The sequence below is a fragment of the Scylla paramamosain genome, chromosome 19 (genome assembly GCF_035594125.1).
Source record: "Scylla paramamosain isolate STU-SP2022 chromosome 19, ASM3559412v1, whole genome shotgun sequence".
NCBI classification, from domain to species: domain Eukaryota; kingdom Metazoa; phylum Arthropoda; class Malacostraca; order Decapoda; family Portunidae; genus Scylla; species Scylla paramamosain.
Window position 1 is genome coordinate 22,107,018 of NC_087169.1, and position 12,663 is coordinate 22,119,680.

At 40.9% G+C, this 12,663-nt stretch overlaps 1 protein-coding gene across 4 annotated transcripts; it reads right to left on the reverse strand.

Annotated features, from left to right (window-relative positions):
* Positions 1-1,093: 1,093 nt before the first annotated feature.
* LOC135109918 (protein ABHD1-like) lies at positions 1,094-11,720 on the reverse strand. 4 transcript variants are annotated; one of them, XM_064021811.1, is made up of 8 exons: positions 10,693-11,719; positions 9,057-9,222; positions 5,677-5,843; positions 4,830-5,061; positions 4,439-4,551; positions 3,564-3,801; positions 2,965-3,130; positions 1,094-2,624 (listed from the first exon to the last, which is right to left on the reverse strand). In XM_064021811.1, the coding sequence occupies exons 2-8, from the start codon at positions 9,144-9,146 to the stop codon at positions 2,410-2,412; spliced, it is 1,221 nt and encodes a 406-aa protein (XP_063877881.1). In that variant the 5' UTR covers positions 9,147-9,222; positions 10,693-11,719; the 3' UTR covers positions 1,094-2,409. The 4 variants fall into 4 exon arrangements, with proteins under 4 accessions (XP_063877881.1, XP_063877879.1, XP_063877880.1 ...); XM_064021809.1 differs by having other exon boundaries at positions 10,462-11,719; XM_064021810.1 differs by lacking the exon at positions 10,693-11,719 and adding an exon at positions 9,420-10,455.
* Between the last annotated feature and the right edge of the window lie 943 nt (positions 11,721-12,663).

Genomic DNA, 12,663 nt, shown 5'->3' on the forward strand with positions numbered 1-12,663 from the left:
CGAGCAGCGTGTGTCTGCCATGACGTCACGCACTGCACCGCCGTGTGGGGAGGCTTACGTCACGCGGGGATCGATCGTGACGCAAGATGTTATTAAGTGTTATTGACGCATTATTGACCTGGAGGTGGGGAAGGGATTCAGAGGTGTCACTGTCATCCCCGTAGAGAGAGATTGAGTTAGAAAGAGGATGAAGAGAAAGGGAGAGAGGGAGAGACTTTTTCAAGGTAATAGGTAAAATCTGGCTTTACCGTCATGTTATCTTACTAATGATGATATGGTGATCATGATGAGAAGAAGGAGGATGAAAAAGAAGAAAAAAAAAAGAATGAGGAGATGGAGGAGGAGGAGAAGGAAGAGGAGGAACAGAAAAAAAAAAATGAGGAGGAAGAACGGCAGAAGTGAAGAGAATTAAAAAAAAATCAGAATATGAGAATAAGAGAAAACGAAGGCAACGTGAAAGAGAAAGGAGAAAGAGAGACAAAGAAACAGGAAGAACAAGGTGAGTGAGAGAACAAGGAGAAAAGAGAGACAGGGGAGGAGGAAGAACAAGGTGGAGGGAGGGATGGTAGGGGGAAGGGAGACAATACGAGAATCTCAGCAAAGCCCTGAAAGTAATCGACATTATTGGAGGTCTCTTGTCTTGCGCCATTGTACGCTACCTGACCTTCCACCACCTCCTCCATCTCCACCACCCTCACCACTTCCTCCACCTCCACCTCCTTTATAACCATTTATTTTCACCTGTTTCCCTTTCTTTCTTATTACCAACTTTTTTTTTTTTATTTTCGTTTTTATTCTTTTGCTTGATCATAAAAGTTTGTAAATAGTATTTTTTATACATCTTTTTGTTATTTTATTTGTTTTTACTTATTCATATTTTTATTAGACGTCAAACTCTTGAATAATATTTGGTATGATTTTTAATTACTATTTTTTTTCTTAACCGTAAAACTTTCAGAATTATAATTTTCTTTCTTTTTTCTTTCTCTCTAAGAACAATATTTTCTTAACGTTATTGTTTTTACTGTAAAGAAAACTTAAAGAATAGATAAATATATAAGAAAACATATAAATAGTTTTATAAAAAGCCACATTTATAAGTTTCATCTTTATTTACATAATTTACAAAGACAAAACTAACAACCTCAACCTTCTTTACGTTTTCTTTGATCCACGCCTTGCAACGCTTCGTAAACCTCCACTTAGAACCTTCAAACATTCCAGCTCAGATCCTGCAACACACACACACACACACACACACACACACACACACACACACACTTGCATAAGACCGGTATCATTTCCCGTAGATCACTGGTAACGCTATTTCTCTCCGAGATCTGTAGCGAAACACTTGCAATGCTTCACTTAGGTAGATGGGACTTCAACAACACAGTTTCAACCGCTGCAGCACTTCGCTTGACTTTGGAATTTACAATGGTTCGATTTTATAACTTGCAACATTTTTATGAGTCGCAGTAGTTTAGTTTTTTTTTCAGAATTTCGATTAAAAAAGAAAAAAAAAAACTAGCAACATTTTAAATTTAGACCGCGTATTTTTATTTATTTATTTATTTATTTATTTTTTCAATATTCCGATTTCAAAGTTGGCAATATTTCAAATCTAGAACTCGCAGTAATTCAGTTTCTCCGATATTTTGATTTAAAAAACTAGTAACATTCCAGCTTAAGAACTCACAATATTTACTTTTTTTTTCTTCTTCTTTTAAATAATCCTACTTAAAATCTCCCAATCTTTTTATTTTAAGAACTCGCAACATAGTTTTCTAAAATATCAAATTCTCCCTTATTTCGATCCGCACTCCAGGACTCACTGCAAAATGTGAATGTAGCACTTAACACTACATAGAGACCGGATAACACGTCAGGATCTCCTTATAACAACAAAACTTTTGAGAGACAGACAGACAGAGAGACAGAAGGAAAGAACTAGAGAGAGAGAGAGAGAGAGAGAGAGAGAGAGAGAGAGAGAGAGAGAGAGAGAGAGAGAGAGAGAGAGAGAGAGAGAGAGAGAGAGACAGATAAAAAGGAAGAACCAGAAAGAAGTGAAGAGACAAAGAGACAGAAAAGAAGAACCAGAGAGAAAAAAACAAAAACAAGACGAGAGACAAGACCAAACAACAAAATAACGAGACTAGAAAGAGATTTAACAAAAACAGCTTTTCCAACAATTATCAGATAACAACATTAGGTCAGCTTAAGGCCTAAGGGACTGACCTAACATAACAGCTTAGGACGAGGAGGAGGAGGAGGAGGAGGAGGAGGAGGAGGAGGAGGAGGAGGAGAATAAACAAGACGACGGAGATTTAACAAAAAAGGCTTTCCAACAATATCAGGTAGCAATATTAGGTCAAGTTAAGGCCCAAAGAAGTGACCTAACATAACAAACTAACAGGAGGAGGTCAACCATTGCATAGCCTCTTTCTTGACCTCCTGAATAGCCTCGCCATTGGTCAAGATCGAGGTCGCCAGCTGGGTCAAGAGGCGGTCACTGTAGTAGGCTCGGCTGGGGAAAAGACCCTCCATAAAGCCAATGTGACCGCCGCGAGAGGTCACTACCAGCGCCACGTGACTTGACCTCTGCGCAGCTTCCATTGGCAGCACTGGGGAGGTAGGTCAAGGTTAGATTTGCTGACCTAGCTTAAGCGAAAGGAAAAGGAGTGGATATTTTATTCAAACAAGAAACTAGTGTGAATATAAGAAGAACAAGAAGAACGAAGCAAGGGAATATATTTGATGGCCAAACTTAACCTAATGAAAAAGAAAACGAATAGATATTTAATACGAGAACAGAAGGAAGAAGAAACAAGTGAACGTAAATTAATAAAAGAGAAAATAAACTAGTAAACATTCGAGACAACACCAAGACAAACACCAAAACAACACCAGTAAATAACACGAACCAAACAAAAGCAACAGGAAGAAAATGAACGTGTACGCTACTTGGCATGGGCTGGAATGGGTCGTCGGCAGCGTTGAGGCAGAACAGCGGCACTCTAATCCTGTCTAGGTGGTTGTGAAGGCTGGAGGACCTGTAGTAGTCGTCCGCGTCTCGAAACCCGAACTGACGAGCCGTGAACCGCGTATCGAACTCCCTCATAGTCTTGCTCTGTGGGTGGTGGTGGTGGTGGTAGTGGTGGTGGTGCTACTATTTCTTTTTACTTCTGCTATTGCTACTTCTACTACTTCTGTTGTTATTGTTACTACTACTATTACTAATATTATTCTTGTCTTCTTTCTTCTTCTACCACTATTACTACTATTATCATCACCACCACCATCAAAGTCCAGTCTCATCTACTACGACTACTACTACTACTACTATTTTTCTTGTCTTCCCTCTGCTTTTACCATTGTTGCTACTTCTACTGTCACTACAGTATAATTTCATCTTATCTTTTATGTAAGAGGGACACTGGCCTAGAACAACATCAAGGAAGAAGAAGAAGAAGAAGAAGAAGAAGAACCACTCCTAAACACTACCCCTTCCCTACCACTCCTTACCACCACCCCTACCACCACCACCAGTAACGTAAACCCACCTTCACTACATCATCTAGATTCCAGTCATGGTCGCCGCCCGCCAGCTGGTAACTGAAGGAGTCCGCGAGCTCACAGAGGCAGGAGGCGAGGTATTTGTTAAGGAGGAGGTTGCAGATTGGCCTCTCCATCCCTCGCAGCCCCTCCACCATGTTCCAAGGCACGGAGACCACTGCTGCTGCCGCCACCTTGTCCGCAGCAGCCTCGCCTCTCGTGGCCAAGTAGTTTCCGGTGATGAGTCTGTGGGTTTGGATGTTTTTTGTGGTTGGTTTGTGGGTTTCAATTATTTGTATGGCTAGTTTTGTGACTTCTGAGGTTTTGCGTGTTAGTTTATGTTTTTTTTTTTTTTGTTCTATATGACTGATATGCGGGTTTTTAGGCTTTGTATGATTAATCTATGTCTTTTTATGATTAATTTATCAGTTTTTAAGATTTGTTTGGTCAATTTGTGGGCTAGGAAGCGTTGCGTTGTTTGTTTGTGGAGTTTAAGCCTTTTTACAATTAATCTGAGAGTTTTGAAGTTGTATATGATTAATTTGTGGGTTATAATCCTTTACATGATTACTCTGAAGATGAAGTGTGAGTTTTTAAGGGATTTAAGAATATGGAAAATAGTTTTGAGTGGTTATAAGAGATTAAAGATGACATAACATTATTAATAAGGGATTTAAGAAGACAAGACGTATTTTTAAGGGTTCAAGAAGCTTTAGAGTACAAAAGGTAATTTATAAGCGAGATAATAAGACAAAACATATATTTTTTTAAGCTGAAGGGGTTTAAGTGAACAGAAGGGGGTTTAAGTTAAAAGAACCTACTTTTTTTAAGGGTTCAAGGAGTCTAAGGGGAACAAAGAGGGAAGGGAAAGAGGAACACTAACCCGCCCAGGGAGATCCCGATGATGAAGAGAGGACTCCCCTTCCGCGTCGCCTTCAGGTAGTCCAGTGCCTCCTCCAGGTCGTCACTGTTCGCGGCACAGTACGTCCTGGTAGTCTACGGGATACACACACACACACATTACTATTATCATTAGCAATAGTAGCAGAAGTAAAAGTAATAAAAACAGTAGCATTATTTCAACAACAACAACAACAACAGCAATAACACAACCACCACCATCACCACCACCACCACCAACAACAACAACGACACCACAAACACTCCCTTCCTTCCGTCCTTCCTTCCTTCTTTCCTCCTTCCCTCCTCATCCACCCTTACCCCTCCACACCCACTTCACCCACACCCTTCCCTCCACACCCACGCCCACTCACCAGCAAGGAGAGGCCACCCATGCCCCTGTTATTGAGCACGGCAGAGGTGACGCCCGCCCGCTGCAGCTCCAGAACCACGCCCTTCACATACTCACTCTGCGAGCTCCCCGTCAGGCCAGGCAGCACCAGCACCAGCCCGGGAGGTCCCTCAGTGCCTCGCCCAGCGCCTCCGTCAGTAGCCTCCAGCCAGTCCAGACTCACCTGCCCCCCGTCTTTCAGTCTTACCACTTCTCTGCAGGGAGAGGATGTCAAAGGGTTACACTATAGAGTTAAAGGGTTATTAATAAAGTTAATGATAAAGTTGATAAGAGGGAGCTGGCTCAAATAGTGGTAGATTAATGGAACAGACTCAGTAATCAGGCTTTTTAGTGTTGAATCAATAGGGAGTTTTTCATATAAGACAAATTTATGGAAGGAATTGGTGCTCAGAGAGAGAGAGAGAGAGAGAGAGAGAGAGAGAGAGAGAGAGAGAGAGCGTGTGTGTGTGTGTGTGTGTGTGTGTGTGTCCGTCTTATATCCCGTTCTCTTTGTTCACGTTGTCAGACATTACTATCAATCTCTCCTAATTACGTCATGAAAACCTTTATAGCACACACACACACACACACACACACACACACACACACACGAAAAGATGTACGTGTGTGTGTGTGTGTGTGTGTGTGTGTGTGTGTGTGTGTGTGCCCAAAGCAAGCTGACGAAGGCGTGGTAGCAGCAGCAGCCAAAGTGTGTGCCTCGCTGCTTCCCCTCCTGTAACAACAATAACCACGAGTATATGTCATAAAACTCAGGAATTCTCTGTAAAATAACGTATATCCTTTATCTCATGCGCCCCTGAGAGCCTCACCTCCTGTAGTTGATGTGGGGCAGCCTGGCGCGCAGCACGGAGGCCATGATGGTCTGGCAGCGGGACTCATAACACCACGGCGTGGGCCAGTACCGCTCATGTAGAATGCTCAGGTGCTGCTCCAGAAACCCACGCCACGCCCCGCGCCGGCACGCCACCAGGGGAACCTACCGGAGGAGAGACAGCGCCACGCCTTCAGCACACACAGATAGATAGATATTTCATTGATCACAACACAGCACACAGCATAATTCCAGTAGCTAGCGTGGTCCAACAAATTGCTCTCATACCAAACATATTAAACAACTAAAATACTAGGAACATGCAACACACACACACACACACACACACACACACACCAAAAAGAGCACTAATAACAACGATACACATGAACAGAACAAGAACAGGAAGAACAAGTTATACAACATGCACAGTTCTTTGGTATTTGAGTCTGCGTCTTCCTTGTTACATCTTCACTCATTTCTATATTTCTCAATTGTTCACTTTTGTTTTCGCTTCTTTGTCTATCCATTTCTTTTATTTTTTTTTCCCTTTCTTGTTATACAGTTTTACTCATTTGCATTGTGTTTCTCAATCGTTGACATACATGTTTACGCATTCATTCATCTATCTATCTATCTATTCACTTTCACTTTATGCTGATAAGGATTATACGCTTGTTCATGTAAGCTTGGGTGATTAACTTGTAAGCTTGTATCTCTCTTAAACACACACACACACACACACACACACACACACACACACACACACACACACATACTCACTAAATACTCAACATGACGATTCACCATTGCAAATACACGTACCTTTCCTCACTTTCCATTTTTTCGGCTCTTTCACTTTTCTTACTTCCTCGTCACCGCTTTCTAAACCAACATACATACACAGATACTCACGTACTCTCACTCATATGAGAAGATAGCAGATGAAATGAGGGTTATACTACTACTACTACTACTACTACTACTACTACTACTACTACTACTACTGCTGCTGCTGCTGCTGCTGCTGCTGCTATTACTACTACATTACACGCACAATCACAAGCAGAATAAAAGAAGAGCAAAAAAAGTATAAAATATTCTTGCACGCAATAATGTCAGTTAGAACGATACTATTACTACTGCTACTACTACTACTACTACTACTACTACTACTACTACTACTACTACTACTACTACTATTACTACTACTACTACTACTACTACTACTACTACTACTACTACTACTTTTAACACGTCCTGACATAAAATACATGACACTGTAACGTGATTCTTACTTTAATGAAATACTTTGCATGAAAACAGCATTTTTTTCTTTCTTCTTCCAGTACAATCCCTTTCTACCTCCTCTTCCTCCTCCTCCTTATATAACATCACGTTCTACATCTAAACGCAGTCCAAACATCATTAAAAACTTCAGTCCTAAGAAATAGTAATGAGAAATACACAGTTATAGCTAAATCAAACCAACTATTATGAAGAGTATGAAGTTTATTATCGAAACATATTTCTTGTTTAATATTCACTTCTGCTAAACTAATTAAAGTGAAAAGTAAATAAATTAATAGTGAATCATGTGTTTTAACTAAAGTTCAATTCTGTCAATAAATAAACAAGGAATAAACTACACCCCCGTATTTTGAAACGCTTGCTTCTCATCGGGATGAATTGAAAACACACAGAGGTGATAAGTCACGTTCTTATACGTGTTCTTTCAAATTAAAAAACAAAGAATTCTCAGTACCTCTACCAACATGAAAAGACCATTGGAAAAAATAAAATAAAATAACTTCCACTCGAGTTGATTAGAAAGAAGTGGAGACAGAACACAGGATCTTTCAAAATACACCAAAATTCTTACTAAACAACTCGTAGGAACATGAAAGCACCTTTGAAAACAAACATTAACTTCCACTCGAGCAGGTCAGAAAGAAATCGAGATAAGACGTACCAGTGTTTGAGAATACCCTTAGAATCTTATAAACTATCGCTAGGAACATGAAAACGCTCTAGAAAGTCCCACAACTTCTACTCCAGCTGGTTACAAAAGAAATCGAGGTAAGACGGCGAAGTGCTTGAAAATACTGCAGAACTTTTATTAAATTACCCAAGAACATGAAAGCACCCTTGAAAATCCCTCCTTTGACTCCCACTCGAGGTAAATAGAAACTTGTCGAGATAAGACGCAGGAGTGTTTGAAAATAGTGCAGAACTTTCATTAAACTACAGACACGAAAATACCATTGAAAATCCCTATTAACTTCCACTCAAGATAAGACGAAGCAGTGTTTGAGGAACATTAGACTACCCACTACTACGCTCTCATGGGTGTTTCCTCAATTAACAAACCAGAATCCTTGTTAAACTACCACTAGAAGCATGATAACACCCTTGAAAATTCTCCCCTCTCCCACCAACTTCCACTCAAGCCAGAAAGAGGTCGAGATAGACGCAGGAGTGTTTGGGAAGGCCAAGAATACTACACAAAATTTGGGACTTTCTGCAAGTTTTATGGGCGAGGTCGATGCCTCAACGATTTCCAGTAACGCTAGCAGGACTTCACATGCAGGTATTCCTTCCAAGAACTAGCAAATGTCACAGGGAAGGAAGGTAGCTACGTAGAAGTTTAGGTTAAGTTAGGTTAAGTTAGGTTAGATTTCCAATAACGCTAAGACTTCAAAACATGCAGGTCTTCCCTCCCAGAATTAGCAAATGCCACAGGGAAAGAAGGTTGCTGGAAATTTACGTAAAGAAAGGATTGTGGGTGTTTGAGAGAGATATAGACGGAAAGGAAATGCAGAAGGATGAAACATCCTTTTGTATTTCCCTTACTAAGAAAGGACTAAATCTAACAAATGACACAGAGAAGGAAAGTTGCTAGAAGTTTACGTAGAGAAAGGATTGTGGATGTTTGAGAGAGATACAGAGGGACAGGAAATGCAGAGGAATGAAAAATATTCTTAGTTTTGTATTTCCCGTACTAAAATCAGAAGTGTAACAAAAAATCTAGGAATGATGCAACCGAGAGTAAGTGAACTATACGGAATGAGGAATAAAAGAAAGAATACAACTTAATTTCGTTATTTTCTTCGCAGAATGAGATGAAAAGTACTGAGAAAAAGAAAACACACATAAAAAATATTACGCCAAACAGAGGAGAAAAAATAATCACGCGATCCTTATTAACAGAAAGAAGAAATTAATAATTTTCGTAACAAAAAGAGAAGAAAATTAAGTTAACACATATGTACAAAACAGTACTTTTCACACACGTCAAATAAACACCTTTAACATGCCAACTATATACTACACAGGGCAAAGATACAGTAGAAACAGTAGTAGCAGCAACAGAAGTACCTTGGCAACGTCCAGGAAGTAGTACAGGAGGCAGCCAGCGCCCAACGTGAGGCCCACCAGCGTCCGCGGCCAGTCGCTGTACCAGTCCATCTCCGCTCTAACTCTGCGCGCCACTGACTGACACCTCGCAGGCTACACCCTCGCCTGACACACTCTCGCATACACCCTGCGCCATAACGAAGGGATGATGAAACACTTGATCTCAGTAAACCATTCGTTGTGATGTGTAACTGCAAACTGCTACCCTACCACACGTGTTTCGGCTAAACCTTTACTCTCGTTTTTCATTTACTCGTTGAATCCTAACTTTGCCATTGCCAGAACAGAATGATATACGTGATAAAGTTTGGAAGTGATGCTTACCTTATTAATTTTGGGTTTATTTATGCAAGGCAGAGTTCTTATACCGAGATATCTCACACTGAACACTCTAAAACTATACGTATTTCTTTCAGTCTTGCATAAATAACGAAAGTATGGTGTTTTCTGGCAATCTTTCGTTTATCTATCACTCGGGCATCAATATTCCAGACAGTCTATTATTTCAAGGAATTTAAGCTAGATCTATATGTATTCCTGACAACCAAGATTAGGAACAAAAAAAAAGTATATTGTTTCGATTATATATCTATAATTTATGTATTAGTATTCCAGGCTACCCAATATTTCTAAATAAATTACACTCAAACACCCTACATATATGCGTACATTCCTCTCAACCTAATGTGTCAAAGCAAATGACAAAAAATATAAAGTTTTCTAAGCGAACTTTCGTTAATTTATGACTCAGGAGTTAACATTCCAGCCAGTCAATCTATAATTTCAAGGTAAATCATCCTGAACACACTAGATCTATACGCATTACTCACAACTCAGTATGCCAATGTAAATCACATCAATATTTCTCAGTCATTCTTTCATGATTTATGTATTACTCAGGTATTCCACTATCTCCAGGTAAATCACACATGGCAATAGATTTAGCGCAGATATATAATATAGAACACAACCTAGTATCGTTTCTGAGTATACCACAAAAGTATTCATATTCAACGCAACCTGCGAGCATAATTTATATACACTTTATACGTATCCGGTATTGTTTCCAGCCATATTGTATCTTAGACCGCCTACAGTTGTGATTTCTAAGTACATCACACAGGTATTCATATCCAACACCCTACGAGTATGATTTTTAATACAGTTCATACAGAAACACGCATCCCAGTACTGTTTCCAGGTAAAGCACACCTAGCAACACCCGTTATTGCAGACAGATAAATATTTCAAGATAAAACCACTCAGGAACAGAACACGTAAGCCGCAACAGCACTTCGACCAGCACTTCGGCAGGAGGAGGGCGGCGTGCGGCAGGAAGGTTCTCAGACCGCGGCGCTTGACTCACCGCTGCACGTGCCACCGGCGACCCGCGAGTGCAGCACTGCAGTCACGCCGCCGATGCCGAGCCCGAGTCAGCAGGGAATGGTGACTGGGGTTATGGTATTATCGACCCGTGGTGTAGTGACTGGCGCGTCTTCACCACTACCCCTGTCACGCTACAGACTTCCCCACTGTCTGACTAGTGAAAACAAGTGACATGTGGGATATTATCAGGCATCCGTTTCTTTCCCCAGACCTTTGATAGTCATTGTATCTCTCGGTTCTCCGGCAGCTTGGTAGCGCACTGTACGACAATTTGGGCGGTGGCCAACTGACTGACTGGCTGTCCCACTCCTAAGGCTCGCCGCCCCGCCCCGCAGCCCGCCCGCCCTTCAGTCACTCCCTCGCTAACTGGTGCATTTTCAACACATCCGTCCTCTTAGCGTGGAAGCAAGGACCCCATTAAGTGGACGCATGATTTACTTAGCTGTAATCGCAACACTTTCTTCGCTTTTCGACGCTAATACAGAAAATTTCACTTCACTGTAATCAAAACACTTTCATTTAATCTCCCACATATCCGTCCACTTAACGTTCAAGCGAGGACTCTATTGAGCACATACATGATTCACTTAACCGTAATCGTAACACTTATAACTCATTCCCACGTTAATACAGGAAGATATTCACTTCACTGTAATAATAACACTTTCACTTCCAAAGTTAATAAAGAAAAACAAACCTAACCTGGGTATTCTTAAACATTTATTTCGTGACCGTGTTTTTTCAAGATAATTTTTAAGAGGATGTTTTACTTTCGTCATGGAGTATTCAGTTTGTTGTCGTAACACTTTCCATCTCCTCAGCATTGAATAAGCAGCACTTTCCTCTCTGCTGGTCATCTTCATCACAGACAAAGCGTCACGCGAAAGTCTCTCTCTCACTCGGTTAACTCGCAAACACAGGCAGTCAGTTGCTTCTCTTCTCTCCCAAGTCGCTTTACCACTCTCAGAACTTCCTTCTCCGCTACTCCATCACTACATCTACGACTACTACTAAAGAAACGCTACTACTACTATTATTGCTGCTACTACTACTACTACTACTACTACTACTACTACTCCTAACACCAATGCAGCACTACATCGACTTCTACTATAACAACTACTACCACCATAACAAAAACACAATCACAACAACTACTCCTAAACCACCACCACCACCACCACGCAAAGAATGGCAGGCAGATTGCAGCTACGTTAATATCGCTCCTCGTATTACTACCACTGCAATACCTTCGCCTCTTGCGTGGTATTGATCAAGACAACGGGGAAGCCTCGGCCACTCGTTGGCTCTAAGCGTGACCGGCCTTAGCGGGGCTTCTAACCCTCATCCCACCGCTACCAACCAACCCCCTTGTGTACTGTGACCGCGTTTCTTGTATTGTCTCCGTGATGGTAGTACGGTCCGTATTCTGAAACGCTTTGCTCTTTCACTGCCACTGTTTTCAAAGCCCACAGAGATGATTTGTCGGGTTATCAAGAGTTTCTACTGCTAATAATGTAGAAATCTTGTTAATCTGTCACTAGATCTATAAAAAAAAAATAATAAATAATAATAATAATTGAAAAACTGTCACGTATTAAAAAGGCTCGTATTCTGAAAACCTTTGGTCCCTCACCATGATTTTTCAAAGGCCACAGAGATGTTTAGCCAGGTTTTCAAGTGTTTCTCCTGTTCATGATGAAGAAATCTTGTTAATCTATCATTAGAACCTTAAAAAAACAACCTTAAAAACCCGTGTGACTTTAACTACAATCATTTGAAAGTTTGGAGGTGCGGCGCAGTTTCAGGATATGGTCCTGTGTACCGTCAACGCGCTCTCGTATTCTGTCCGTGATGGTATTAGGTCAGCTTAACTCCACGTGAGGGAAGATTAATGGCGTAAAGGCATTAAAAGGTATATCAAAGTTTGTATTTCAAGAGAGTTTTGGGTTGTGAAGTTGGAGGAAGCTCTGGTATGTCTAGGTTGTAAACTCATCGTAATTTCAGTTGGTTGTTAATAAAGTTCGAGTTATGTGAAGGTTTATGAAGTCCAGAGAGAGAGAGAGAGAGAGAGAGAGAGAGAGAGAATCCCTTCAGGGTATAAGAAAAAAATATGAAAGACGACAAATTACTCTCTCACGCCAAAACACGAGGATATTTACCACTCAGACATTCCAACCAC

What these genes read in the sequence shown, in the direction of transcription:
- LOC135109918 (XM_064021811.1), bottom strand. Translation starts at nt 9,146, where the DNA reads ATGGACTGGTACAGCGACTGGCCGCGGACGCTGGTGGGCCTCACGTTG. An exon ending in ACTTCCTGGACGTTGCCAAG is followed by an intron (nt 5,844 to 9,056) that starts GTACTTCTGTTG and finishes CTCCTCCGGTAG; the next exon opens with GTTCCCCTGGTGGCGTGCCG. An exon ending in ATCTAGATGATGTAGTGAAG is followed by an intron (nt 3,131 to 3,563) that starts GTGGGTTTACGT and finishes CACCACCCACAG; the next exon opens with AGCAAGACTATGAGGGAGTT.